Source organism: Micropterus salmoides, unplaced genomic scaffold, assembly GCF_014851395.1.
Source record: "Micropterus salmoides isolate LMB-PRFRI ecotype aquatic unplaced genomic scaffold, ASM1485139v1 Ms_hic_scaffold_2, whole genome shotgun sequence".
NCBI classification, from domain to species: Eukaryota; Metazoa; Chordata; class Actinopteri; order Centrarchiformes; family Centrarchidae; genus Micropterus; species Micropterus salmoides.
The window spans coordinates 46,817,969-46,844,021 of record NW_024041150.1 but is presented as its reverse complement, the minus strand read 5'-3'; the positions used below and the strand labels follow the sequence as shown (position 1 = coordinate 46,844,021).

The following is a 26,053-nucleotide window of genomic DNA, read 5'->3' as shown; positions in this document are numbered from 1 at the left end:
GACATAGAGATGTGTACTAATTACTTTGGCGTGTGCTGTTTTTTGGCTAACATAAGTTAAGCAAGCTCAAAACTCCCGTGCATGAAATGATTATGTGCGTGAGCTGTTTTTTTTGCTATAATATGTTGTGCAAGCATAAATTTGACGTAAGTGGTGAAAATTTGAAAAGTTAACACACAGGCATATAACAAATAAATATGTAAAAAACTTCCAGCGATGAGACTAAAAAATGTCCATCCCTAGAGGAACAGTTCACTTCATTTGGACGATGTACATTGCTGCTTCCAATTGCTCACAGCGTTTCTCCAGTTGTTCACAGCGGGTTTGTAGGGTGTTACAACATTCTCTCAAGAATTGAAGGTCATGTTGCTTGGCGGGTGCTCTGCGAAGTTGTCCCGGAGTCTTGCTGCTATGCGGCCCAAAGCACGGCGTCGGTCTTTCCTACTGGCGGCGATTTGTGCAGGCTGCATCTCATTCAGGAGTTGGTAGAACTCTTGCAGGGGTATCTTGCCCCAATAATCAGGATCCCCATCAGTGGTGGCTGGGGAAATGTCCCCTGGAGTGGATTCTTCAAGTGCTTGTTGTGTTGTAGGTGTAGCAAGGGAATAGGCCTGAATTCGTGCACTTCGTCGAAGGGGTTGCTTGTCCTCCGGGAGGTTGTCTAGAAATGCTGGTTGCTCTGCGAGTGGTGATTCGTCATTGCATGGCTGTTGAGGAGAATGAACTGTGGGAGATTTCCCTGGCACTGGCATAGTATCCTGTGGTCTTGGATCAGGCGTGGTTGGACTATATTGATGTATTGAGTCCGTAGAATATCCATCAGTCAAGCTCATGTCTGAGGTGTGTGGGGAAACTGAGCGTGGGCATGCGTCAGTGGGAGTGCGAGGTCCTTGCTGCTCCGTAAACCCCATTGCAGCTTGTCCTGCTGCCAGGTCGGCTAGTGGTACTAGTGGATTGTATGGACTTGACTTGGTGCATCTTCCAACACTCTTTCTATGCATTTGAATGCCATGAGACTCTGTATACTGGGTAGAGTACGTGGTACTGCACGCCAATCAGGGGGTGGAGGTTCTTGTGCATCAAGGAACTGAAGTGATTCCTCAGAGTTAATAAAGAGATTCTGATGTGCTTCCTGCTGTGCAAGCATCGCTCTGAAATGACAACATGGTTGGGATGCCATGTCCCCTGGTTCATCAGTATGTACTGGTGGTGCAACTTGGTTCCAGTTAACTGGTGGGTTTGTTGGTTGTGAGCGTGGTGGATCTGGCGCGGTCCACATCTGGCCTGGAGAGTGTGGCGTTGGTTGAGTGAGTAGTTGCCTTAGCATGGATCTTGGGGGTGGCTGCAGCCCAAACCCTCCTTGGGTCGGCGTAGCTGGCGGCCATGACCTTGACGTTGATGGCAGCGCACTGTTAGGTTCCATGGTAGACCATGAGTATGGAGGTGGCGGTGGACGCTCCCCATGCACTGACTGTGCGGTGAATCCTGTGCTGGCCAGAGTAATCTGATAATGCTGGATAGGTCGTAAACAAAGTCGTGGTACCTGCCTGAATGCTAATTACTTCCTTTTCTGTTGTGGTAACTAGGTGCATGCAATAGGTCTTATTCACTAACTCATAAGTATATGATAGCTTTATCTTGCTACATCTTATAACTAATCCTGTAGCTTCCTGATATACTCTAGTTGTCCATCTTTCGCAACAAACAGCAGTTAAACAAAATCTGTAGGGTGGAGGCAACAATGGGTAATCTTTAGACTGAACTGACCTGTGATAATGTTGTAATTTCGTTCTGGAGTTTGCTAGTGTTACCGGTCCATATGGTAACATGTCTAAAAGGGCTTGTAGTTTTTCATTATATTGTTGGGCTTTCCCTCTGTTTCTTTTACCTGGTCTATTTCTACTTCGTTTTGGTTTTTGGTCTTCTGTCATTTTGATTCTATTTATTCCTGAGTTTGCCAAAGGTCCTGATCCATGATGATGTACTCATTCTCACTCAAAGATGGTTTAGGTGGTGCGGATGGAACTGCCGGGTTTCCGTATGCTGACGAAACTTCCATCCCGACTTTTATGGGCCTCATCTCTATCCCTACATCCACATCATTATAGATGTGGAGCGGATACTGTCCTGTGACTAATGACATCATTCTGCCTATCATGATCCTGATCAATGGGAATACAAGGCACATGATCACCATAGCTATCAAAATCAACGAGCCAACCACCATTCCTATTGTTTGGAGAATTTTAATCCAGGACATGTTCTGAAACCACTCCCATATGGATGTCTGTTTCGTGTTCCAATTTGAGTGTTTAACCTGTTCATCCCTCATTTGTTTTAATGCTTCTAACAGCTTAGTAAGATTCCCTTCTTGCCCTGTATTCATGGATATTAATGTGCAGCACTCATCTCCAAAGTACTTACATACACCCTGTTCTTCTGCTAACATTGTGTCTAGTACAAACCTGTTCTGTATCGCCATCAGTGATGTAGCATGTAGTTGCTCGCGGACAGTTTCTATGGCCGATATTGTCCAATTCACGTATCTTTGATGATTCCACCAAAGATAGGATATCCAACGACTGTTTCGCGCTATGTATTGTGCATTTATGGCTTGGCCAAATAGGGGAACTAACCCTGCTATTTGTCCAGATATAATCCAATCTTCTCCTAATGCTCGATGGTCTGATGGCACACCGTGAGGTTCCTGATTCCAAGCGACATATACCTTGTCTTCTTTGTCAATCTTCAAGCTCCTAGCAATACGTTTTGATTCTGCTATGTTTGCTTGACTGAGCACTGTTATCTGTCCTGTTACCATGACTGGAGCACATATCCCAGTCCAATGTGGTGGCAACTCTACTTTCAAGCGATCGCTGTCATCACATAACCAGAAAATGTCTGCCATAGCATACGTGCCTCCACCAAGGAACGGTATGGGGATGTCGGCATCACTCTGATTTCGCTGAACTCTAAATGGAGCATAATCTGCCACCACCTGTTGGCATTGAAACTTAGCTTTAGCAGTTGTATCGCATTTATCGTGTGCAAGCACTGTTTTGCCATTCTCTACCTTTCGCTTGCGGTGACATTGTACTTTTGCTTCTGGCCCATTAACCATCATGGTCTTAGTATCTACTATGCAAAATGGGAACACTGTGCTTTCATTCCTAACAGCCGTCTGTGGTACCCAATGTTCCAACAATGGGTCCATGTAGGATGGACAATTAGTTCTATTCTGTGACCATCCGTCAAGTTTCTTTGCCATCATTCTTAGCATGCAATAGGCAAAACAATCATTGTGGTGTTGGCACGCGTCAAAACTTATGGGCAATATTTGAGGGACTCTTCTGTCATTGTAACAGGCTATGCAGGACTGAGAGCTAACCTGCTGAGCTGAATACTGTAGCCATTGACGAAACATACTTTCTCCCTGTATCACGGGTTTTACTCTCGGTTTGGTCCTAGTCTGTTGTATACTGGACTTGGTCTTCTGTAATACCCTGGGTTGTCGTTTGCTAGGCCTCAACATTGCTTTTGGCTGATCATCTGCCAGTCCCCTTCGTTGTTGGCGTGGCAGGGACTTAATCAGCTTTCGGGCTAGTTGTCTATCTACAGTTGTTCCTGTCACTTCATCTGTACACCTGTTAGAACTACAGCTTGCCGTTCTTGCCACCACTCCTTCAGCTTCACATTGTTTATCAGCTGGTTGATTTTCTAATATGTGACCTCCTGGTCCTTGAGTCAGAATCTTTTTTAGCATGGTTGTTCTTACGTAAGTCAAATTTAGTTTGTCACTTTTTGGCCATTTACCTTCCTGCACTGCTACTGTTGCTACTGCTAGTGCACATTCAATTATCTGTCCCTGTCTCGGGGGACCGTTCTCTTTCTGAGGAATCATATCTGGAACCTGACATGCTAGTAGTACGAGGACTGCTGTCACTGCTACCCACATCACCAGCTGCCTGTCTTGGAGTTTCTGTCTGTCCCTCTTCTGGGTCTGTTTCTTTGGGCTCTGTTTCTGTTCTTGCATAGGGACTGTCTCGCTCTGAACCTGATTCTCCTCCTGATCCTGTTTCATGTCCTGCTTCTGGGCTGCTTTATGTCGGACTTGTGTATGTACACGAACCTGTACATGACCTTGGGGTTGCTCTTGTACTGGAACCTGAATCTGACCCTGGTCCTGACTCTGTGATTGGGCTTGGTGTTGGTCTTGGGATTGTGTCTGCGTAGGGACTTGGTAGTGGGCTTGGCTGGGTTTCTGCAGTTCCTTGTTCTGCTCTATCTCCTTCTGAACCTGAGTCACCTGATTCTTCTGATTCATGGATATCTCTATCTGATCCTGACTGTCCTGCTGAATCAAAGGGTGTACTATCTGCATCTGTGACATCTTCTCTTGGAGGTAAGGATCCACTACTGGTTGCGCTGTCACTGGTTCGTCTAATGCTGGTTCGTCTGGCGGCCAATCTGTCGGATCGTCTCTCCCCCTGCAGGGCGAGCTCACCACTCCTTTGTCTGTCTCTCTCTGGGCTCTGGGATCGTCTAGCTCCCTGCGGGGCGGTGTCACCGTCCCCAGTGGATCCCGTGTGCCTTCCTCCTCTGACTGCCTCAGTTGCTCCTTCTGGCTCATTTGCTCTGCAGCAGTGGTTTAGATGGAACCAAACGTTCTTACCTTCTACTTTCAAGGCTGATGGTGTAGCAAGGACAACTTTAAATGGGCCTTCTCGTCTGGGTTGGTTCCACTTTCTTTTGAACACCTTGACGTACACCCACTCACCAGGGCGTATTGTTTGTTGGCGCTCTGGTATGGCAGCGTCTCTTTCCTCAGTGGCTCCTTTGACCTGTTGGAAGATAGTTCTGTGGATTCAAGTTAAATGCTGGACATAACTTGAAAACTCATTTTCTAACTGTTCAAGAGATGGCCCTTCATATGGACCTCTCAAGTATGGAACAGGCATTGGCCTCCCAGTGCACATTTCATGCGGTGTTAGATGCGTTATTCTGTTAGTCTGCGATCTCATTGCCATTAGTGCTAGCGGGAGAGCATCTACCCACTTTAGCTTACCTCTGCTGTCCTCTATTATCTTAGCTAGTTTTGCTTTCAAAGTTCCGTTAGCTCGTTCCACTGTCCCTTGTGATTGTGGATGATATACACACCCAAATCTTTGTTTAATGCCCAACATTTTGAGCATTGTCTTTATGACCTGTGCCACAAAGTGTGGTCCGTTGTCTGAACTGATCTTATCTGGTAAGCCGAATCGTGGAGAAACTTCCCTGCATAAGAACTTTGCCACTGACTTGTAGTCTGGGCTGGCGGTTGGTGTTGCTTCAATCCATCTACTGAATCTGTCAACCACTACTAGGATATACCTCATTCTGTTTACCCTCTCTGTCATGTCTACATAGTCTATTATGAGATGTCTAAACGGACCATCTGGCGCTGGTATGTGAGCCAGAGGGGCTGAGAATGACTTTCTTGTGTTGAAAAGAGCGCAACCCTGACATTCGTTCAATGTCCTATCTACGGTGGCTGCCAGATATGGTGACCACCATACTGCCTGTACGCGCCTAAGTACCTGTCCCCTGGAACAATGGTCTGGTCCATGAGCGTTCCTTATAGCAAAGCGTGTTAAACAAATAGGCAGCACAAAATGGCCATGTGGACCCCTCCATAATCCTTTCTGGGGTCCATCCTCAGTTTCTTGTCTGGCCCCTTTCTTTAGCCACATGGACTTCTCATACACATCAGCTGCTTCTTGTGCTGCAATGAGAGATGACAAATTTGTAAGTGGTTCACAATCCTCAACTGCTACCATTGGTCCCATAACTTCTCCTACTGCGGCTCGTTTAGCAGCTTCATCTGCTTGGTTGTTACCTCGAGCTATCAGAGTGTCTGTTTTTTGATGTGCTGGACACTTTATAATTGCTACTGCGGTTGGTTCATGGATTGCTTCTAATAATGCAGAGACGGCTTCTCCATGTATTACCGGAGTTCCATCTGCTCTGCAAAACCCTCTCTGTTTCCAAGTGTTGCCATGCACATGACACACTCCATATGCATAAGCTGAGTCTGTGTATACATTCAAACGCTTTCCCTTTGCCAGCTTACAGGCTGCTGTTAGAGCCTTGATTTCTGCTAACTGTGCTGAACATGGTTGAGGTACACTGGTGGTTTGAATGTCTGTGAAGGTATTATCTTTGTTTAGCTGTACCACTGCATATCCTGCATGATTACCTGTGGCGTCTCTGAAACAAGAGCCATCAACAAAGAATGTCAAATCAGCTGGGATTGGTTGATTGTGCAAATCCTCGCGTATTCTCATGAACGTGTCTGTTACCTGTATGCAGTCATGTGGTGTTCCATCTACTGGCAGCACCATACGTGTTGCTGGATTCACTGAGTTGCACCGTTGGATAGTGAGTTCTGGTGCAGACAGGATGACTTTGTATCCTGTTTTCCTAGCTTGGGTTAGAACAAATCGAGGACTGGTGAGCAGAGCATGCAATTGATGGGATGTATACAAAATCACTGGATGTCCCATTGTCAAGGAAGAGGCTTTTTGAAATGCAAAAACTGCTGCTGCCAATCCCTGATAACACGGTGGCAGGCCCATCTCTATGTTATCCAGTTTTGTACTGTAATATGCCAGTGGTTGTTTACCTGTTGGTGTGTCTTGCATTAGCACGGCACTCGCAAACCCTGATCTTTCAGCTACATACAGATGGAATGGTTTAGAATAGTCTGGATTGCCCAGTGCTGGAGCAGAACGCAAATCCTGTTTTAGTGCTTGCAAGGCCCCTTCGGCTTCCTCAGTCCAGTACAACTGGGCTGATTTGACTGCCTGGCCTGCTGCTCTTATCATAGCTCGTAATGGAGCTGTTTTTATTGCGTAATTGCAAATCCACGAGCGACTATACCCTGCCATGCCTAGAAATGAGAGCATTTGTCCTACTGTTTGTGGTTTTGGTATCTTAGCTATAGCCTCTATCTGTGAGTTGGCTATCAGTCTCTTGTCTCCACTCAGTTTTCTACCTAAATACTCTACTTCAGTCTGACAGAACTGAAGTTTGTCTTTGCTAACTTTGTGCCCTCCTTTGGCCAATGCTGACAATATCGTCATGGTATCCTCCTCACATTGTTGTTCTGATGAACTACATAGGAGAATGTCGTCCACGTATTGAATCACAGTGCTTTCTACCTCTAGATGTTGTAAATCTTGTGCTAGTACTCTGTTGAAGATTGACGGACTCGAAACGAAACCCTGCGCTAGATGGCTATAAGTTATCTGATGACCGTCAAATGTGAAAACAAACAAGTATTGTGATTCTGGGTGTAGTGGCACACTGAAGAATGCTGAGCACAAATCTATCACTGTGTACCATTGTGTGTTTGGTGGGATGTTAGAGAGCAAGGTGTGTGGGTCCGGAACAACAGGTATTTCTGCATCTACAATAGCATTTATTTGTCTCAGGTCATGAACCAATCGGTAATCGTTTGAATGTGGCTTTTTAATAGGGAAGATAGGCGTATTACAGGGACTCTGTGTTTTGACCAGGACCCCAGCCTTCATCAGACCCTCAATTGTAGGTCTGATCCCTTCCAAAGCATGCTGTTTCAGTGGATATTGTCTTTGGTATGGCAATGTGACGTCTTTTCTAAGTTTTATTTTTACTGGCTGTGCTGACTTGACTAGTCCTACATCTGTTTTGTGTTTTGACCACAGTTCCTGAGGTACTTGATCCAATAATGCTCTGTGCCTGTCTGTTACCATCATTAATAGAGGCAATTTCTTATCCTGTGGTCCCCTAGCAACTATCACTTTTTCTGCTATTCCCTCATCGACTACTGTCAGTGTTATTCTCATGCATTGTCTATCTGAGGCAATGTATATGTTTGCATCATGTGTTTGTGTCCAGTTTGGTATCTGTAATGCTCCCTTAACCATTGGTTCTAAATCATGGGACTCATAACCTTCTGACACAAGCAAGGTCACATGTGGGACAGAGCCTGAAACCGCGAACCAGTCTTGTAGTTCTGGTGGGAGGATGACAGCAGCCGCTGCTCCTTGTGGTCCTATGTACACATTTTGGACTGTCAGATAGTGCAGAGTCTTGTTGATCACTTCATCCCATAAGGTTTCATAATCTTGGTGTTGCTGTCTTTCATCATAATGGAGGGTGCAATGTAGTGGCAACTGGGGCTTTCTGCCAATTTCTCCTAGATGTGCTTTTGTATTCTGTGTTTCCCATAGTTGCAGCAGCCGGGAACGCAGCTGAAGCTTAATCCAATATACCTTGGGCATGACTCTGTATTTCTCTTTTACTTCTTCTTGGTATGGCTCTTCTGGTGATTTGGTTAGGGGCATCATCCCTGCAGTGTGTTCTCCCACCCTGTAGGTTGGGTGATCTTCTGGAAACTCTATGTGCAATCCAGTTGGGGTGCACATTATTTGAGCCTTTAATTGACAGAGTAGATCTCGTCCCATCAGGCACATTGGAGTGTTCGGAGTATAGTAGTGGTGACACAATAGTTTTTCCTGCAATCTTCATTGGTACCGGCTGTGTTAAAGGTATTATTTGTGTTTTCCCAGAGAAGCCTACTGTTTTTACTGATGACTCTGAGAGGGGGAGGTTTGAGCCGGATTTTCCAATACAAGAGTATGTGGCTCCAGAGTCTACCATAAATTGGTGATCTTCATCATAAATCGTAACTGTCATGGTAGGCTCTTCTTGTGGTCGTGATGAAATGGCTATTCCTATTAACTCCCCCTCAGGCTCCTCTGGGCTCCCCTATTGCCATCCATACGTCGGCCCTTCCCAAGGATGGGTTTCGCAGTTTCGTCACTGGTGTCCAGATTCTCCACATCCCCAGCAAGTGTTCAACGCCCCTTGTGGTTGGTTAAGCTGTGGATTGGATTGTGTGCGACGTATTGGTGATGGTCCCATTGGGCCTCTCCATCCTCCACGTCTATTTGGGCCACCTCTGGGTCTCGGCTGTGTCTGGTATCGGTTGTACCCTCCTGCGCTTCCTTGAGGTGGATAGCCCCCTTGTGGCTGGTAGTTTCCTCGCTGCTGGTAGCTCTGTTGTGGATAACCCTGCTGCGGGTAGCCTTGTTGTGGTGTGTACCCTTGTTGAGGAGGTACAGGTTGCACACCTCCTTGTGTCATCATTGGGGGCGCCTGTGGTGGCTGTGCTAGTGCCATTGGTTGCGTCGTTGCAGGTGTCTGCGGCGCCACAACTACAGGAGGAGTTGGCTGAGATAATTCTGCGGTCACCACTGGAGCTTGTGTCTTGCTCTTCTCCTTCTTTGCTTTAGTTAATTCATTCAGTTGTAATTGGGTCAATTTGGTGGCCAAGTTTTTGTTAGCTTCTTCTTCTCTTTGTTTTTCTTTTCTCCAGTTTTCCACATGATGTACAATGTGTTCGGAGAATAATGGCCATTCCATTTTCATGAGTCCAACCACATTGTCCAGTCGTTTCTGGACCTCTGGAGGCATGGTTTTCTTTATCATCACCTTAAACAGACTTTTCGTGGTGTCATTGGTGTTCCAAGCACTTCCAGTTTCATCTCTCCACTTCTTCTGGAAGTTAATCAAGAACTTAGTTGGACATTCATCGTCCTTCAGCCTTTCACCATCCAGTTTGGATGGATCCATTTTCTCCGGATACAGCCTTCTCAGCCCAGCCCACACTCTAGTCCGATGTCCACTAAAGCCTATGCCATCTGCCATGTTTCCTTTCACTACCAAAGGTAGTTTACAGGGGTTGGACAATGAAACTGAGACGCCTCTCATTTTAGTGTGGGAGGTTTCATGGCTAAATTGGACCAGCCTGGTGGCCAATCTTCATTAATTGCACATTGAACCAATAAGAGCAGACTGTGAAGGTCCAATTAGCAGGGTAAGAGCACAGTTTTGCTCAAAATATTGCAATGCACACAACATTATGGGTGACATACCAGAGTTCAAAAGAGGACAAATTGTTGGTGCACGTCTTGCTGGCGCATCTGTGACCAAGACAGCAAGTCTTTGTGATGTATCAAGAGCCACGGTATCCAGGGTAATGTCAGCATACCACCAAGAAGGACGAACCACATCCAACAGGATTAACTGTGGACGCAAGAGGAAGCTGTCTGAAAGGGATGTCCGGGTGCTAACCCGGATGGTATCCAAAAAACATAAAACCACGGCTGCCCAAATCACGGCAGAATTAAATGTGCACCTCAACTCTCCTGTTTCCACCAAAACTGTCCGTCGGGAGCTCCACAGGGTCAATATACACGGCCGGGCTGCTATAGCCAAACCTTTGGTCACTCGTGCCAATGCCAAACGTCGGTTTCAATGGTGCAAGGAGCGCAAATCTTGGGATGTGGACAATGTGAAACATGTATTGTTCTCTGATGAGTCCGCCTTTACTGTTTTCCCCACATCCGGGAGAGTTACGGTGTGGAGAAGCCCCAAAGAAGCGTACCACCCAGACTGTTGCATGCCCAGAGTGAAGCATGGGGGTGGATCAGTGATGGTTTGGGCTGCCATATCATGGCATTCCCTTGGCCCCATACTTGTGCTAGATGGGCGCGTCACTGCCAAGGACTACCGAACCATTCTGGAGGACCATGTGCATCCAATGGTTCAAACATTGTATCCTGAAGGAGGTGCCGTGTATCAGGATGACAATGCACCAATACACACAGCAAGACTGGTGAAATATTGGTTTGATGAACATGAAAGTGAAGTTGAACATCTCCCATGGCCTGCACAGTCACCAGATCTAAATATTATTGAGCCACTTTGGGGTGTTTTGGAGGAGCGAGTCAGGAAACATTTTCCTCCATCAGCATCACGTCGTGACCTGGCCACTATCCTGCAAGAAGAATGGCTTAAAATCCCTCTGACCACTGTGCAGGACTTGTATATGTCATTCCCAAGACGAATTGACGCTGTATTGGCCGCAAAAGGAGGCCCTACACCATACTAATAAATTATTGTGGTCTAAAACCAGGTGTTTCAGTTTCATTGTCCAACCCCTGTAGCTGCGTTCATGATGTCTTCCGTGGCGTGTTTCCCCACGACATGCATCAATAGGGCTTTAATGTCCCCTAAAGCCAGTGTCACTCCTGCTGTGCTCTCTTCCAATGCTGTGATCCACTTATTGGCACCTTCAGTTAGATCTGGCAGTTTGCTGGCTAGTCCCACCATGTCAGCGAATCCCCAGGCTACATATGCCGTTTGTCCTTGAGCCTTTGTTATCAGTGGGCACGAGTCCACGAGGATGCTCCTCTTCCTCCTCATATTCTTCTTCTTCCTCTTCTTCTTCTTCTGGTAGAGGAATGTGTTTAGCGCGTGATCGCTTCTTCTTGGGAACTGTGGGTAAGATTCTTCTTCCATTCCTTAGCACTTTGACATAATCATTAGTGCCATTAATCTGTTGCAGTTGTCGATTGGTCATTTCATGCACTCTTGTCTCCACATTCTCCAACACTTTTTGTGCTTCTGCATGTGTTGGACTCTCGGTTGTCATAATGCCACTCAGCTCCATTCTCACTGTGTGTGGAGTGCTTGTTAGTACTCTGTCTGAATCTTTGCGGATTTTGTCCCACTGTGCTAACAGCCTCTTTTCTTCTGCTTCCAGCCTGCGCAGCTCCTCCTCCTCTCTCCGGATGGTCTCATCCAGTGTTTTCATTTCCTTCATGCGTTCTTCTCGTGTCTTGGGGCTGGCCTGTTCCCATTCTTGTCTTTTCAGCCTTTCGTGTTGTTGTTGCTTTGTTGTGATTGGCAAATCTGACAGCTTGAGTGGGGTATATTCTTCTCCTCCAGCTGTATCTCTGCTGGTGTGTCTTCTGCTACTGTCATCTGGTTCCCATCTTTCTTTCTTTGGTGATGTCTGAGCACTTACTTCCTTTAGCCAGTAATCTACTCTGTTCATTACTTCAGGCTTGAAATCTCTTCTAACCTCCTGGTAGTAGTTTTCTCTGTCTCTTCTTTCTTGTGACTCTCCGCTCATACTCAGAGAAACTTGAGGTTTTGTTCCTCGGGATGCCTTTCCCAAGGGATGAAGCGTTGCAGGGTTAGGCGTGCGCTCTCTTTGGCACCAGTCCATCTCTTCTCCCTCTCCATTCTCCATTTCTTCTGCTGTCATTCTCTCTCGTTGATCTTCTTCAGCATTAGCAGTCCATCCTCTGTCTTTTTCTTTGTTGTGAGTCTGCTTGGTCAGGGTCATTGTAAACTTTCCCTGCAGCTCTCCCTCTACTTCTTGTCTCTCCTCTCCCTCAAGTGTTTCTAGTACTGGATAAATACCTGTTCTCGGTGTGTGACTATCTGGGGAATAAGGCGGTGGTGGTTTGGTAGACCACTCAGGTGCAGTGGCCTTCTGCTGTCCCTGGTTTGTTTTCACTTCCTGTTCTATCATTACTTTCTTAATTGCTGGTGGAGGTTTGGGGGGTGGATCTTTATGCATGTGTCGGTACCCTTCAAATTTAAACCAACCTAACACCTCTCTTTCCCTTGCACGCTTTCCTTCTCTTTTCTCACTTGTGTCTCTGGACTTATGGTGTTTTATATTTGTTGCCACTTCATCACAGTATGCTTCCATGAAGGTGCCTTGTAAAGGCCATTTTAGTTTTCCTTTTGTTCTCCCATGCCACTTTTTCATGCATTTTTCAATAAATTCTTTTTGATCTGGGTGATTGTTTATCACCACTCCCATTGGAGTTGCGTTCCCTTGTTCCTTCACCATTCCTGCCCCCCTATAGCCCTGTCTTACACTATGTGCTGTTCTACGTATCTCTGGTTCCTCGTCTGTGTCTTTAGTTTTTATCATTACCAGTATCTTATCTACTGTAACTCCTGGCTTATATTTCTTTTCCCTTGTGGGATTGTATTCTAATCTCTCCGTTCCGTCTCCTGCTGGTGTTTTTGTTATGCACCCAAATTTGCCTGTTTCCCAGTTTACTCTCCTAGGGACTATTGTGAAGCTCAGTCGTGGATTTGAGGTCACTCTATTGCGCCCTGGTATACCATACCCTGCGGGCAGTCCCAATGCTGGACCTAAAGGTATGGCTACAGTAGCACTAGGGTTATTGCACAACCGCTCCAACACTATTGCAAGTGTCTTTGGTGTCCACCACCTGCGTATCACCTCTTTCCACGGCACGTCAGGAAACTCATCCTGCATTAATGAATTTTGTCAACTGCCACAATTTCTGATTTATCTCTTGTTCAGTTTGCCATTGCTCTACACCATCCTCATCCTTACGTGTTCGTTCCAACCAAAAATGTGTTCTTATTACTTGTGTTCCTATATCTCCTTCCTGTGTGTAGTGTTCTGGCAGAAATAGCTCGTCTTCACTGCTATTTCCCTCTTTCCCATAAACTTTATCTCTTCTTCAAAGATGTTTTAGCTATCAGTGTTCTTTTCTTCACAGATATTTAATCAGTATTGCTGTTTCAGGAGCCTTTAATAATATTTACAGTTTTAATTGTTAAACAACTTTTTCACACTAGTCAATCAAATTAATACATAGACATTATTTATTTTACACGCCTTTCACTACTATCAGACACTCAATTTAAATTTTACATTGATTAAATATTTTCAAGTATATATTTTACCCTTTTCACTCTACCTATTCTATTTCAGCAGTATTTACATGCACATACGTCTTCTGACTCCTATCTCCTGCCGGCTTCTGACTTAATATACATTACCTAGGCTTTCAAATGGACTTGTCTGACTTAATCTACACTGCCTAGGTTTAATTCCAAATTGGTGGGTCTGATTCACTTCCTCAACACAGGCCCAGTTTACACATAAATAGCCTCTCAATCCACTTCCTCAACATGAGGGCTTAGACAGAAATGATACACTTCCTCAACACAAAATCTGTCTTTATAAATCGCTACTCAATCCACTTCCTCAACATGAGAGCGTAATACTTCTTTTAACTTTAAGCACGCTTTATCCTCCTATCCTGCCGCCGTCCTATTTAGGCTCCTAGCGGTAACGTGCTATAGTACATCCGCCCGTTCAGTCCGAACCTACCATCGAAGAGCCTCAACACTCAGTTGAAATCCTGCGATATAAGTCCGCGGTAGCCACGTGATGACTATTTTATTAGCCAACTTGCCCATTTCAGCCCAGACCTAGTGAGTGAAGCACCCCAGCACTCAGCTGTGATTCTGCAATCTTCAAATCCGCGGTATCCGCAAGAGCTTAAATTCTTATCTCTTCATCAGCTCACTTCGCCTATTCAGTCCTGTTCTGATGGGATTGAAGCTCCCCGACACTAAGTCGAAGCGCTGCGATTATTAAAAACAGCGGTATTCACGATAATGGCTGGAAAACTCTTACTCTACTTACCCTTAAAAGCAAACAGTTAAACACAAAAAGCGCATCTACTCTACTAGCTTTACACACTTTGACATAGACATATTCCGCACCATGGTTCACACACACACACATGCAACTTTAGCTGCTATTGCACTTTGCCTGCATTTAGATTTGCACCGACTCTACCCCTCCAGCGTTTTAATTTCTTTCTTTATTTAGTTTCAATTCACCATTAAAATCCAAATTTCGTATTTTAGTAAAATATTTTATACTTAATTTACTGCTTTTAGCACTCAGAATTTATTCTAGGTTCAAGATTGAGGAGACTTTAAGATTCACACCTGGGCGGAAAATCCCGTATTCAGACACAGTTAAAATGCAGAATTTTGGTTAAACAGGTATTCTGCTTACCTTTTTTATGTGGCTACGTGTCTCAGATACAGGCTGTCGGTCCCGGTCAGAAACTCTCGGCCTCTGGACTCAATCTCCTGGCTGGCCTCGCCAATTGTCGGGTCGGAAATAAGGACCGGCCGGGCCAGTAATAGACCTGGTCCCTACCCTAACCAACGTAATAAACTCAATAAAATTACTCTATTAGATTTCTTCTTTAGTCAAAAACTGCGTAGTCAAAAACTTCACTGGAGACGTTCAAGAGTCGGTGCAAAAGAGTTTATTCCAATAAAGGACAGATAAACCCGAGTAACATCCCTGCAGGTCTCAGGATGGAACCGAGTTGGTGGTCAGCGAACATCACCTTATACTCACCTTAAGCTCCACCTTGTCCCTCCTTTCAGGTGGGCGTTACATCTTAACTCCTCCTTATCTCCTCCTTCTAGGTGGGCGTTACACCTTAACTCCACCTATAGTGTTTGCTGACCACTCCTGCCCTTTGGTGGATTTCTTATCCTCTACTGCCATTAGTGGCCTTTTTCTTGTACTGTTTTACCAAATTAACCCTTTCATTAATGTTACAATTTCCACTTTTTAACTATTATTATATGTAATTATTGTTACCATTTATCTCTCTTTATATTTTTTACATTACTGGATTAGAAATCCACCAATATGTTTCAACTTCAGTCCCACCGTATTTTTTTTAAAGTTATGCAGGCATAGTTTGACACCATTAAAACTTAAACACTTACAATCGTATTTTTTAAAAGAATTAATAAGGAATAATATATTTAATACATGTATAACGTAATTCAATGAACAAATACATGATTTAACAATGCCAACCATGAGAGTGCTTTGTCTCATACAAGTTTAGTTTCGGCAGCGCAAAGCTTGGTTTCATGCAGTACCTGGCCGTACCCTGCCGTACCAGGCACCATGAATCACAACATGTCATGATCTCATTCTTGGCTTCAGTTCGCGATGATCTCAGGCCTGGCGTACGTGACTTACAGCAGGTGCCTTGCTTCCATTGTGTGGGTTACGGTTGGCTAGGTTTTGCCTGCGCGGCCTGCTCATGTAGGCACATTGAAAAAGCACACGTTCATGAATACACAGAGTATAAGAATAATATATGATAAACACACAGAGTATCAGAATAAAATATGAGTTTGAACACACTCATTAAACACTCAGTAGTTAAACACTCAGTAGTTAAACTTCACACTAAAAGAATACTCAGTAGTTAAACACTCAGTAGTTATAACATATTGTAAACCAACAAGGTGTATAAATATGGAAAAAGAACCTAACAATCAATCTAGGAATTAGGCATTATTCAACATATTTCCACTGACATGCTCAGATAATTATTCTTAGTGTCTGACAACATTATGGAAAGGATCTCAACCTTTTGTTAAAGAGTAAGATCCTTTTGTTTGAACATGAAACATCCCTGAAATCGCCAAACCACCAGACTCCATTCAAATTAACTGTAATTTTATCATCATAAAACACACTTCATTTAAAGTCGACAGAAACAAGATAAAACCTTCACAAACCATCTTAGTGTGTCTTTCCATTGTTCCAACAACCACCACTCTGGTTTGGTTGAAATAAACCCTAAATTCATCCATTTACATGTAACAGGTATGCTGGCTCTATACATGCTAAAAGTATTGATTATTAGAGGAAGTCTGGTGTGTTTGGTGATGGCGATTTTGGAGTTGTTTCTGGTTAAACAAAAATAATTCTAATCTTTAACAAAAAGGTCTCTCTCTATAAGGACCCTTTCTATAATGTTGTCAGACACTTATAAAAACAAGCTTTGCCTTTCATTGGCAAAAACAGCACTTTTAGTGGATGGTAAATAATACATATACACATATATACAAAAAACTAACCAACTACTGTATAAAAATAAATAAAACTAGAACTGCAAGCAGTTGTAAGCGGGGTCAAAGCCCCCCTCGCCCTGCGGAGGTTGTGCGAGTCGACCCGGGTGTCCCGCCGCGGCTCCGGGGGCCCACAGTGAATAAACTAGAGATTGAAATGAAAGGATGATTATGGAGATCTGAAATTAATGTCTATGGTAGAAGGCTCCATGGTAAAAGGACACAGAGCCGGAATAATCCTGGAGAAAGCGCAACACCAGCTACTGAATGAGAGAGTGAGACAGATACACTTCACAATTGAAGCCCTGAACAAAGAATTGGACAACATACACCACAAACTAGAAACATATCTGCCCAGTACAGCACTGGTAAAGGTCATGGACTTCATCAAGAAAGCACAGCTATCTCAGCACAACAAGAGCAAAGAAAGACAGACCCGGAAATTCCAAAACCTACAGTCCAGAGCAAGCTGCACTAACAGAACAGGAGAATTGTCTTGGAGGAGAAAGGACAACAACCCCACAACACTTGAAACAGACAACAGATGGGTGAAAAACTTGTCAGATAGGGAACTCACCCAACCAGAGAAAGACGTTCTGGCCAAAGGATTAAACTTCGGCATTACACCACAGCAACTACCTATAGTAGACATCATCACAGCCACAGAATCGGCCATTAGGAAAAACAAATTAACAGAAACAGAAGCGGAACAGCTCAGACTAAAGGTATCTGCAGCCCTTTCTAATGCGAAGGCCCCCCCTTCCAACCTCACCATCCAAGAAAGGAAGGCTGTGACATCCCTGAGCAAGGATCAAAACATCACTATCCTACCTGCGGACAAAGGAAGATGCACGGTAGTACTTAACACAGCGGACTACCAGAACAAAGTCAACACACTACTAATGGACACAAACACGTATGAGACACTGAGACGAGACCCAACCAGCGGATACAAGAAGAAGGCCATAGAATGTCTACAACAGTTACAGAAGGACAACACCATCACCCATGAACAATAATACCGTTTGTATTCTGGAGAAGCCATTCCATGCATTTATGGACTACCCAAGATACACAAAGAAGGAGCCCCACTCAGGCCGATAATCAGCAGCATTAACTCGGTCACCTACAACATTGCCAAACACATACACACATCACCACTTATCCCCCACTCACAATGCTGTCCTTTCATCACTTCCCAGGAAACTCAACAAGCTTAACCTATTGGCCTCAGGTGAAGATACCAACGATGGTCGTTCAGGCTTGGCCACCGGTAGTCCTAATGACTGTTGTCACAGCAACCAGGAACACTAACGAACCAGCAGTATCGATGACCCTGGCCAATGACCCACACTGAGCTTAAATAGCTGAGTATCCCTGCCAGTCAGTCAGAACTGAAGAAGTCCTTTGGATGAGGGATGAAACGTCTTCCAGTATCTTCAACCAAGTCCAGTTGCCCTTGACTTTAACCTTCGTTGGATAACTATGATCTTGATGACTGAGAATCTTCATAGACAGCTTCGATTATAGCGCCACCTATAAGCTGAATTGCACCAAATTTTTCAGGTGTCATCAGGGCCCCATGGGAAACAATAGATCCAAATTTGGTAACAATTGGACCTGTGGTTACGGAGATATAAAACTAATGTAAGTCAATGGGATTTTTTTTTAATAGCGCCAACTAGGGGCTAACTGCACCAAATTTCGCACAGCCTCTCAGGTGGACATGCGTAGTCATGATGCAAAATGTGCGTTGGTTTGAAATCCCATTGAAATGAAGGGGGTTCCACAGTATTTGAGCTTCGATTATAGCGCCATCTTTAGGCCGAATTGCATCAACGTTTTCGGGTATCATCAGGGGCCCATGGGGAACAAATGACCCAAATTTGCTATCAATCGTTGTTGTAGCTATGGAGATATGAAATGAATGTAAGTCAATGGGAGGCTTTTTTTGAATAGCGCCAACTACGGGCTAACTGCACCAAATTTTGCACAGCCCCTCAGGAGGGCATGGCACATAAAGTCCTCAAGTTTGGTGTTGATTGGCCATTTCAAACCTATGATATGACATCACTTCCTGTTTTTAGCGTTTTAGCAAATATTTGTTAGCCTATAATCGGGCCATTTTTTGTCGGATCAAAATTTCCTATCAGCTTGGTCCAGAGATGGTCCGTGCCAAGTTTGGTGCCAATCAGACTTGTCACTTCGGAGGAGTTAATTAAAAGGTTTTTCAGTTTTCGCGATGTAGCAAAAAAAAGTCTTGGGGGAAATTGGCGTGGCCTATACCAAGAGATTCAGGTCGATCCCCCGAACGCATGGATATAAGGTTTTACATATTCGTCCTTGTATGCGGGAGTTCCAAGGCCAAATGCGTATATAGCGCCCCCTAGTGGTAGAAGTGTGCGGATTTTTGCGTCTGAGGTACTTGCAGTGGTTTGGACCTACTCTATGAGTTTCGTTGCTGTAGCACTTACCATCTAGGCTGCAGTATGAGTTTTAGCGGCGGAATAATAATAAAAATCATATTGATTCCAACAGGGTTCCCAGCTCCGCTGAAAATGCAATTGCATGTTCCCAGCCCACTCGGGCTTGAACCCCTAATAAGACATGTACAGAAGTATATAGGGTAGTTGTAAAAAATATATAATATATTTTCTAAATTTTTATTCACTTTTCACACTAACAACAGCAAGACTTAATTTCTAATGTTTATGCACCAGATGTTGCAGGCTTTACATTAGTTCCATTACCTTGGTAATCTATTTTAGTTCATCCCATGGTGGTAGTTTCTAGGATTACTTTTTCTTGGTATTCTGTTTCTCTTTCCGTGACTCTAATCCTTTTCTCTCAGTATCTCATGATGTTTCTCTTTCTCTCTCTCAGTCTCTTTCTCGGATCAAGGAAGAATTCTCGAGGATTAGACTGAAGCCACTACAGTCCACATTCCCAGAGAAGTTGGACTAACACACGTAGATTGGAAGGGAGGAGCTGTTGGGAAGAAATTTGATGAGACCCTTGACATCATAACAGAGTTGCTCACAAGTCTCTGAGCTAGAGTCCAAGTCAAGTCTCAAGTCTTTGAGCAAGAGTCCAAGTCAAGTCTCAAGTCTTTCAGCAAGAGTCCAAGTCAAGTATCTGAGCTAGAGTCCAAGTCAAGTCTCGAGTCTCTGATCTAGAGTCCAAGTCTCAAGTCTTTGAGCTAGAGTCCAAGTCAAGTCTCAAGTCTCTCGTGGTTATTATGAATGTTGCACCTGCTGCGTTCAATCCAGGTTGCTAATAAAACTGTATAGCTATAAGGAATTCTGTAACTGTAACCTGTTTTTCATTTACAGAGCACAACCAACAACAAATCCAGTGACAAAATAAAACTGTAACATTGCACGATCAACAATAAACCTGATTAGGGCTGGGGCAATTCGACGACGTAATCGATTACGTAAATACGTCTACGCGCATTACGTGCGTCGACGTGTCGCTGCATCCGGTGTGGGATTATCCCGGACAAGCTCCAGCTACAAGACCGCGCGATCGACCGTCTAAAGTTTGGAGTATTTCAGACAGACACTCAACAACATGCTGCTCCGGGAGCTCTGTGAACTGGAAACAGCTCCACTGCAGCACAGCTGCTGTCCACGAATAGTGAAGCAGCACGAACACATGAAACGAAAGTATCCTGCAGCACTTTGTCTAGACGGCAGCATCGTGTTTACTTTCTGTCGCCACACAAGCACGGCACATTATCAGCACGAGGACACGTAGTGTTTCTTCATTGCCTTCATGTTAAAAGTAATTTCTGCCCCGCTGCTGTCATGGTTAATTAACGTTATATCGCAAGTCTTGTAACGATCGGCTGTTTCATATTTTCTGTTTATTTAACGGCCACATAAGAGCGAGACAACAGCTGAATCTAATTATAGACAGACAATCTGTGACTGCTGGATTAAATATGCTATGTGCAGGTGTTATGTACTTGAGGTAGGTGGATTTGGTATATGTAGTATATACAATATGAGCAGTCCAGTATGAACAGCTCTGAAACAGAGAATGATGAATAAACATAAGTGGTAACCAGTAATAGGTGGGTGATTAGAGGCAGAATTACTGGGTTATGGGTAGAGTTGAGCCGGATACTCGGCTGAAACGAGCATCCGGTACGGATAAAGCACTTTTGCAGAGTACGAGTATTATACGAGTAATACGACTCAACATCTGTGTAGCAGACTGTGTCTGCTTTCTGTGATAGGCTAGTCGCAGCGCCCCTCCCCTACACACATACAGATTTATTGTGTCCCACTCTGCTCACTCACACACAGAACACTGAGAAGAGAACAGCTCTCTCTCTGTCTCTCCCTCAGTCACTCAGGTTCGCGGGTCTTTTCCGTTAACATTTAGGATTTCTTCAGCTTCAGGTTTGTTTTTTACTTCGGTTTGTAGTAATACTTACTTATTAACCAGTAGAGTTCTGGTAAACGTGGGGTTTGTTCAGACGTGGTGCTTGGTAGAATGCGACTCGCGTTGCGTCTCTGCCTGTCAGAGATTTCTTTTTCTTTTTTAAACAGTCAGTTGGCTCTAAAAAGGTTTTTTACTTCACGCACTGTGTCTGACACTTTCTTGCTGTAATTTATTAAAAATAAAGGTAGCTGTGGTATAAATATATAATTTAAAATAATATTACAAATTAAGCTACACACACACAAACAAACACTCTGCGTGTGTGTGTATATATATATATATATACATAAAATTTAAATAAAATAAATAAAACGGTAAGCGTGTGTGTGTTAAAAAATAAAAATATATATAAAATAAATAAATGAAACAGTAATGTGTGTGTATATATTAAGAGTTTTTTTTAAATAATGGATAAAAAAAATAAAAAAGAAATCAGTATCAAATGTAAAAACAAAACAATTACTAAAATATCAAATGATCAAAATAATAATAATTTGAAAATCTGTACAATTATTTATCAGTCTGAGGTTCCACTGGTTGTCCTCACTTCATGGCATGAGGAGACATATTTTGCAGCAATTATTTCACATTTGGGCATTTCTCCCAGTAAATAGGTGAGTTTCTGTGTGTCTAATATGAATTCGAATTTGGGGTATATTTGGGAAATATTTGCAAAGTTTTTTTGTCTTAGTGTTTTATATTTAGGGCATGAGGTTAGAAAGTGCAGCTCTGTCTCTACCTGTCCCCTGTCACACTGGGAGCAGAGTCTCTCCTCTTGTGGTAGCCAGCTCTGTCTGTGGCTTTTCTATGGCCAGGCTGTGTTCACTCAGTCTGTATGTTGTCAACATTTTTCTTAGTTTGGGACATTTTATTGTACTCAAGTAATTTGCCAGTGTGAATTCTCTTTTTTCTCTTTTTCTCTCTCTGTCTCTCTCTTACACACACACACACACACACACACACACACCTGGGGCCTGCACCATGAAGCGAGTTCAACAAACCCAGGATATGTTTTCGTTATCTGGCTTCACTAACCCTAACAATCGCAATCGGGATAAACGGCACCACGAAGCTGGTTATCAACTCAGTAAATCAACCCAGGGTTTCCCAGTCCAGCCGGGAGCACGTTCACATAAAAGAGGCGGCGTTAGCAGCAGATGACCAATCACAGACATGAACAAGTCCACTGTCAGCAGAGCGTCATATTTTATGAATGAGGATTAAACTTTAACACTTCAGAAATACGACACTAGCATGCCCGCATCTGATACATGCAGGGAGACAGAAAGTCACTGACAGTGTGAATGTCTAAATGAACAGTCATAGTCGTTGATAAAAAGTGTTCTCATGAGCTGAATGAAAATATCAGCCTTATTCTTTCAGCTCGGCTGTGTTTCCACATTAAAAGACTCGGGCCGTTCTCCCTCACTTTAAAAAAACTTGACTTAAAAAATGAGATTAATTTATTTAACACACTCAAAAGTGTCCAAACATTGTTCTAAATTAACTTCATAAAGCAATGAAACGAAAACTCCATTCATTCCATAAAATGTGCTCAAATAATGTTTGAAAGACTGAATCTCAACATTTAGGCTGCTGAAAACTCACATGAACATGACTACAGTCTCTATTGTAGGCCTTAGAAAGCTTTACTAACCTAAATAGATAGCTACATTCATATTAAAATGTAGTATTTCAATATCCCTACCAAACTGCTCATAATAGGTATTCAGCCTCATAAGAAAAATAAAACCCATTTATTTTAACGGCTGCGTCAGGGTGTGTGAAACGGAAGGGGAGCAAATAAAAAATATTAAACACATTTGAAAGCAGTAAGTAGGCTGATCCTGCTGTACTGTAAAAACCTGTAGGCAACATTAACCTGAGGCTTTTAATCAGTCTCTGCAGGATTATATCGCTATAGTCAAGAGTTTCTCCACATCACCGCTGCAAACATAAAGCAGCCTATTGGCTAAAACAGTCTGTGGGATTTCCTACAGATGGTGATGTCATTTTCCAAGAGAGCTGATTGGCCAGTAGGCCGCGTTTTCACAGAGTTGATCTCTTATCTGCAACAGAACCTGCTGTGGAGCAGGTTAGCCTTCAGCATAAGTTACCATGGAGATCTACCCCGGTAAGAGGTGCACTCGTGGTGCTGAAAACCCAGGGTTAACCCGGAAGGTACCTGGATAAGCTCAAATCCTGGTCCGTGGTGCAGGCGTCTGGTGTGGAAATAAAAAAAATAAAAAAGAACCAAAACAAAATCCCACTTATAAAAAAAATTAAACGTTAAAAAAAGAAAGTTATGTTGAGTATGAAAACTCTTGTTCATTACATTTTACTTCATAATTGCAACCGCATGTGTTGTTCTGTATATAGTTCGTTTGTTATCGTGATCAAAACCATTGATCTGAAGCTCAATGCTGATGCTGTCATGTAAATACTTTTCTAATCAGCAATAAATATAACAATTTCTGATCAACCCATATCAATTGCATGCTTAAAATAACATACATACATAAAGCCCCGCCCATTTCAAGACAACCCGACCCACTTCCGGGTTAAATCCTGCACACTTCCGTTAGGGTTAGGTAATTAGTTAGATAATTCATATGGTTAACACAGATACAGATAATGCTGTACTCGCTCATCCCTAGTTATGGGGTTATTGTACATGAATTGTTCCTGACACTGTGAGTCAGTCATTTAAACTACTGTAAGTTAACACGCACCCCAGACTCTCAAATCAGAGTAAGGTTATAGCCAAACTAAATAAAACTGTAACGTCATGATCAACAATAAACCTGTAAACTGTTTGCAGCCATTGTTAATAATTAACGTGATGGCAGCCTGTGGGACAGAAATGATTACGTTAATCAACCACCACAAGTTAAACGCTCATTCATCTTTTTATAATACAGTCGGACCTAACCTCCGGTAGGTCGTAGCTGAAGTATAAAGCAAGCTAACGTTAGATGTAGGGCTGAAACGATTTACAATTAATAAAATGCTTCAACACAAATTCTTTGCATCGATGCTTCATTTAATCCATGTAACTATAAAGCACAGTGTTTCGCACGGACATTTATTACTGTCGCACATCGCGCTTACGCTGTGAACACGACAGGATTATAATGTAGCCGTTGGAGGAAGAGAGAGAAAATGGTGAGGGAGAAAGAAGAAAGTGTCCAAAGTATGTTATTATTTCATGCTAAAGAAAACAACAACTCTGCGTCACAGTCCGTCCACCATAAAACAAAACTGATGTCGCCTTGGCAACAGCACAACGGCAGCTGAACAAAAAGCTGTTCTGCCAGCGGACCACAGACAAGGTAACAGTAACAGCAACTTTAGCATTTAACTGAAATCATGATTGATTGTTGAGTTGAAGCCAAAGTAAGCTGCAATCCTCAGCTGAAAATGTGCACAAGTGCATTTGTTGTGTTGCCGTGAGTTGTAACCTCACAGTCAGGAGGTAACTGCGTGTCGGGTGCTGCACCTTTTTAACTCCTCTCCAGCTCTCTGTAGCTCAGACAATCCCTGCTACCTGCATGTAAAAAATAACTAATTTTAGCGTTGTTTTGATTTTCACGTGTGTTAATGTTCATTGACACTCACTGGTAGCCACGTCCCCCCAGCCGTCCCGAATTTCACCCATTCTCATCTGGTCACCCTAGATGCCAGTTAACCACTGAGCAGTTTCATGTGAAAGTTGAAAAACTGCTGTCTGAATGAAATGGGATCCAGTAAGGAGAACTAGGAAGACCCCACTTCTAAGAGAGAAAGACAGAATACCTGTTACGACCCTGGCTCAAGGGAGGCAAACAGCGGAGTCACAACCATCTATTACGATCAAAATAAGGTTTAATGCAAACAAAGTTAAACAGACAGAGAACAATGGTGGCTGCTGGTGACAATGCTGCTGCTCCTGGCTGCAGTGTGTGAGAGAGAGAGTGGGTGGAGCTAGACAGGGGCTTTTAAAGGCTGGCCAGCAGGCCCAGGGAATTGGGGAAATGATGGGAGGAGCTTCCAGGATACCTGCAAAACAGGGCACAGAGTAACTTTGGACATAACACCTCCTCCCATAAGCAGGTTGCTCTAAAGCAACCACTCAGTTAAATGTCACACAGAATAACATTCACAAAACTAAACTGACTGCATATACGACCTAGACAGGGCATCTGCAAACACATTGTCCTTCCCACGGATGTGTTGGATGTGATCGCATTAGCCGGGGGTTGGAGTTTTTCATCCTGCCGAGAAAAACAAGAGGGTTATCGTCTGTGACCACTAGGGAAGACAAGAAGAGGTATAGACTTCAAAATGAACCAGGGCAAGAATAAGGGCCAAGGCCTCTTTCTCTATAGTAGAATAATATTTCTGATGTACATCAAACTTTTTAGAAAAGTAGCATACAGGATGCTCAACTTCCTCTGAATCCTCTTGGAGTAGGACACCCCCAACACCAGCATCACTAGCATCAACAGCTAGTTTAAAGGGCCTATCAAAATCAGGGGCCGCAAGAACAGGAGCACTTACTAACAGTGCTTTCAAGTTCTCAAATGCAGAGTGACACAAACGCTGGACCAAACATACAGGACCTTTGGGCTGAGAAGGTTAGTCAAGGGAGCATCAACAGTAGCAAAGTTCTTACAAAAGCTCATATAATAGCATACTTTCCTACCTAACAGTTGAGGCTTAACAGGGTTAATTCTGTAAGGAGGTTGCTTAATTGGACCACCTACATCAATGTTGTGATTAAGGAAATTTGACCCCATCAGTCTGAACAATCCTTGGAAGACCAAATGTTATGAAAAACTTGATCATGGCCTTAGAAACTGCTGGAGCAGTAATCCTGCATAAAGGAATAGCTTCAGGAAACCGAGTAGCAGTACACATGATGGTCAGTAAGTACTGGTTACCTGATTTAGTACGAGGGAGTGGACCAACACAGTCAATCAAAATCCGCGCAAAGGGGTCTCCA

General features: G+C 43.6%; 1 protein-coding gene across 5 annotated transcripts in view; it reads left to right on the top strand.

Annotated features, from left to right (window-relative positions):
• Nucleotides 1–26,053, top strand: part of LOC119912414 (Fc receptor-like A) — a 190,262-nt gene that overhangs the window by 154,469 nt on the left and 9,740 nt on the right. The window contains exon 11 of one of the 5 annotated variants that reach the window (XM_038731603.1): nucleotides 19,501–19,725. The exons of the other annotated variants lie outside the window; for them this stretch is intronic. Within the exon in view, the coding sequence (XP_038587531.1) occupies nucleotides 19,501–19,538 (38 nt within the window). The 3' untranslated portion in view covers nucleotides 19,539–19,725. Of the gene's footprint in view, nucleotides 1–19,500; nucleotides 19,726–26,053 lie in introns of those variants that run through there. 5 annotated transcript variants of the gene reach the window in all.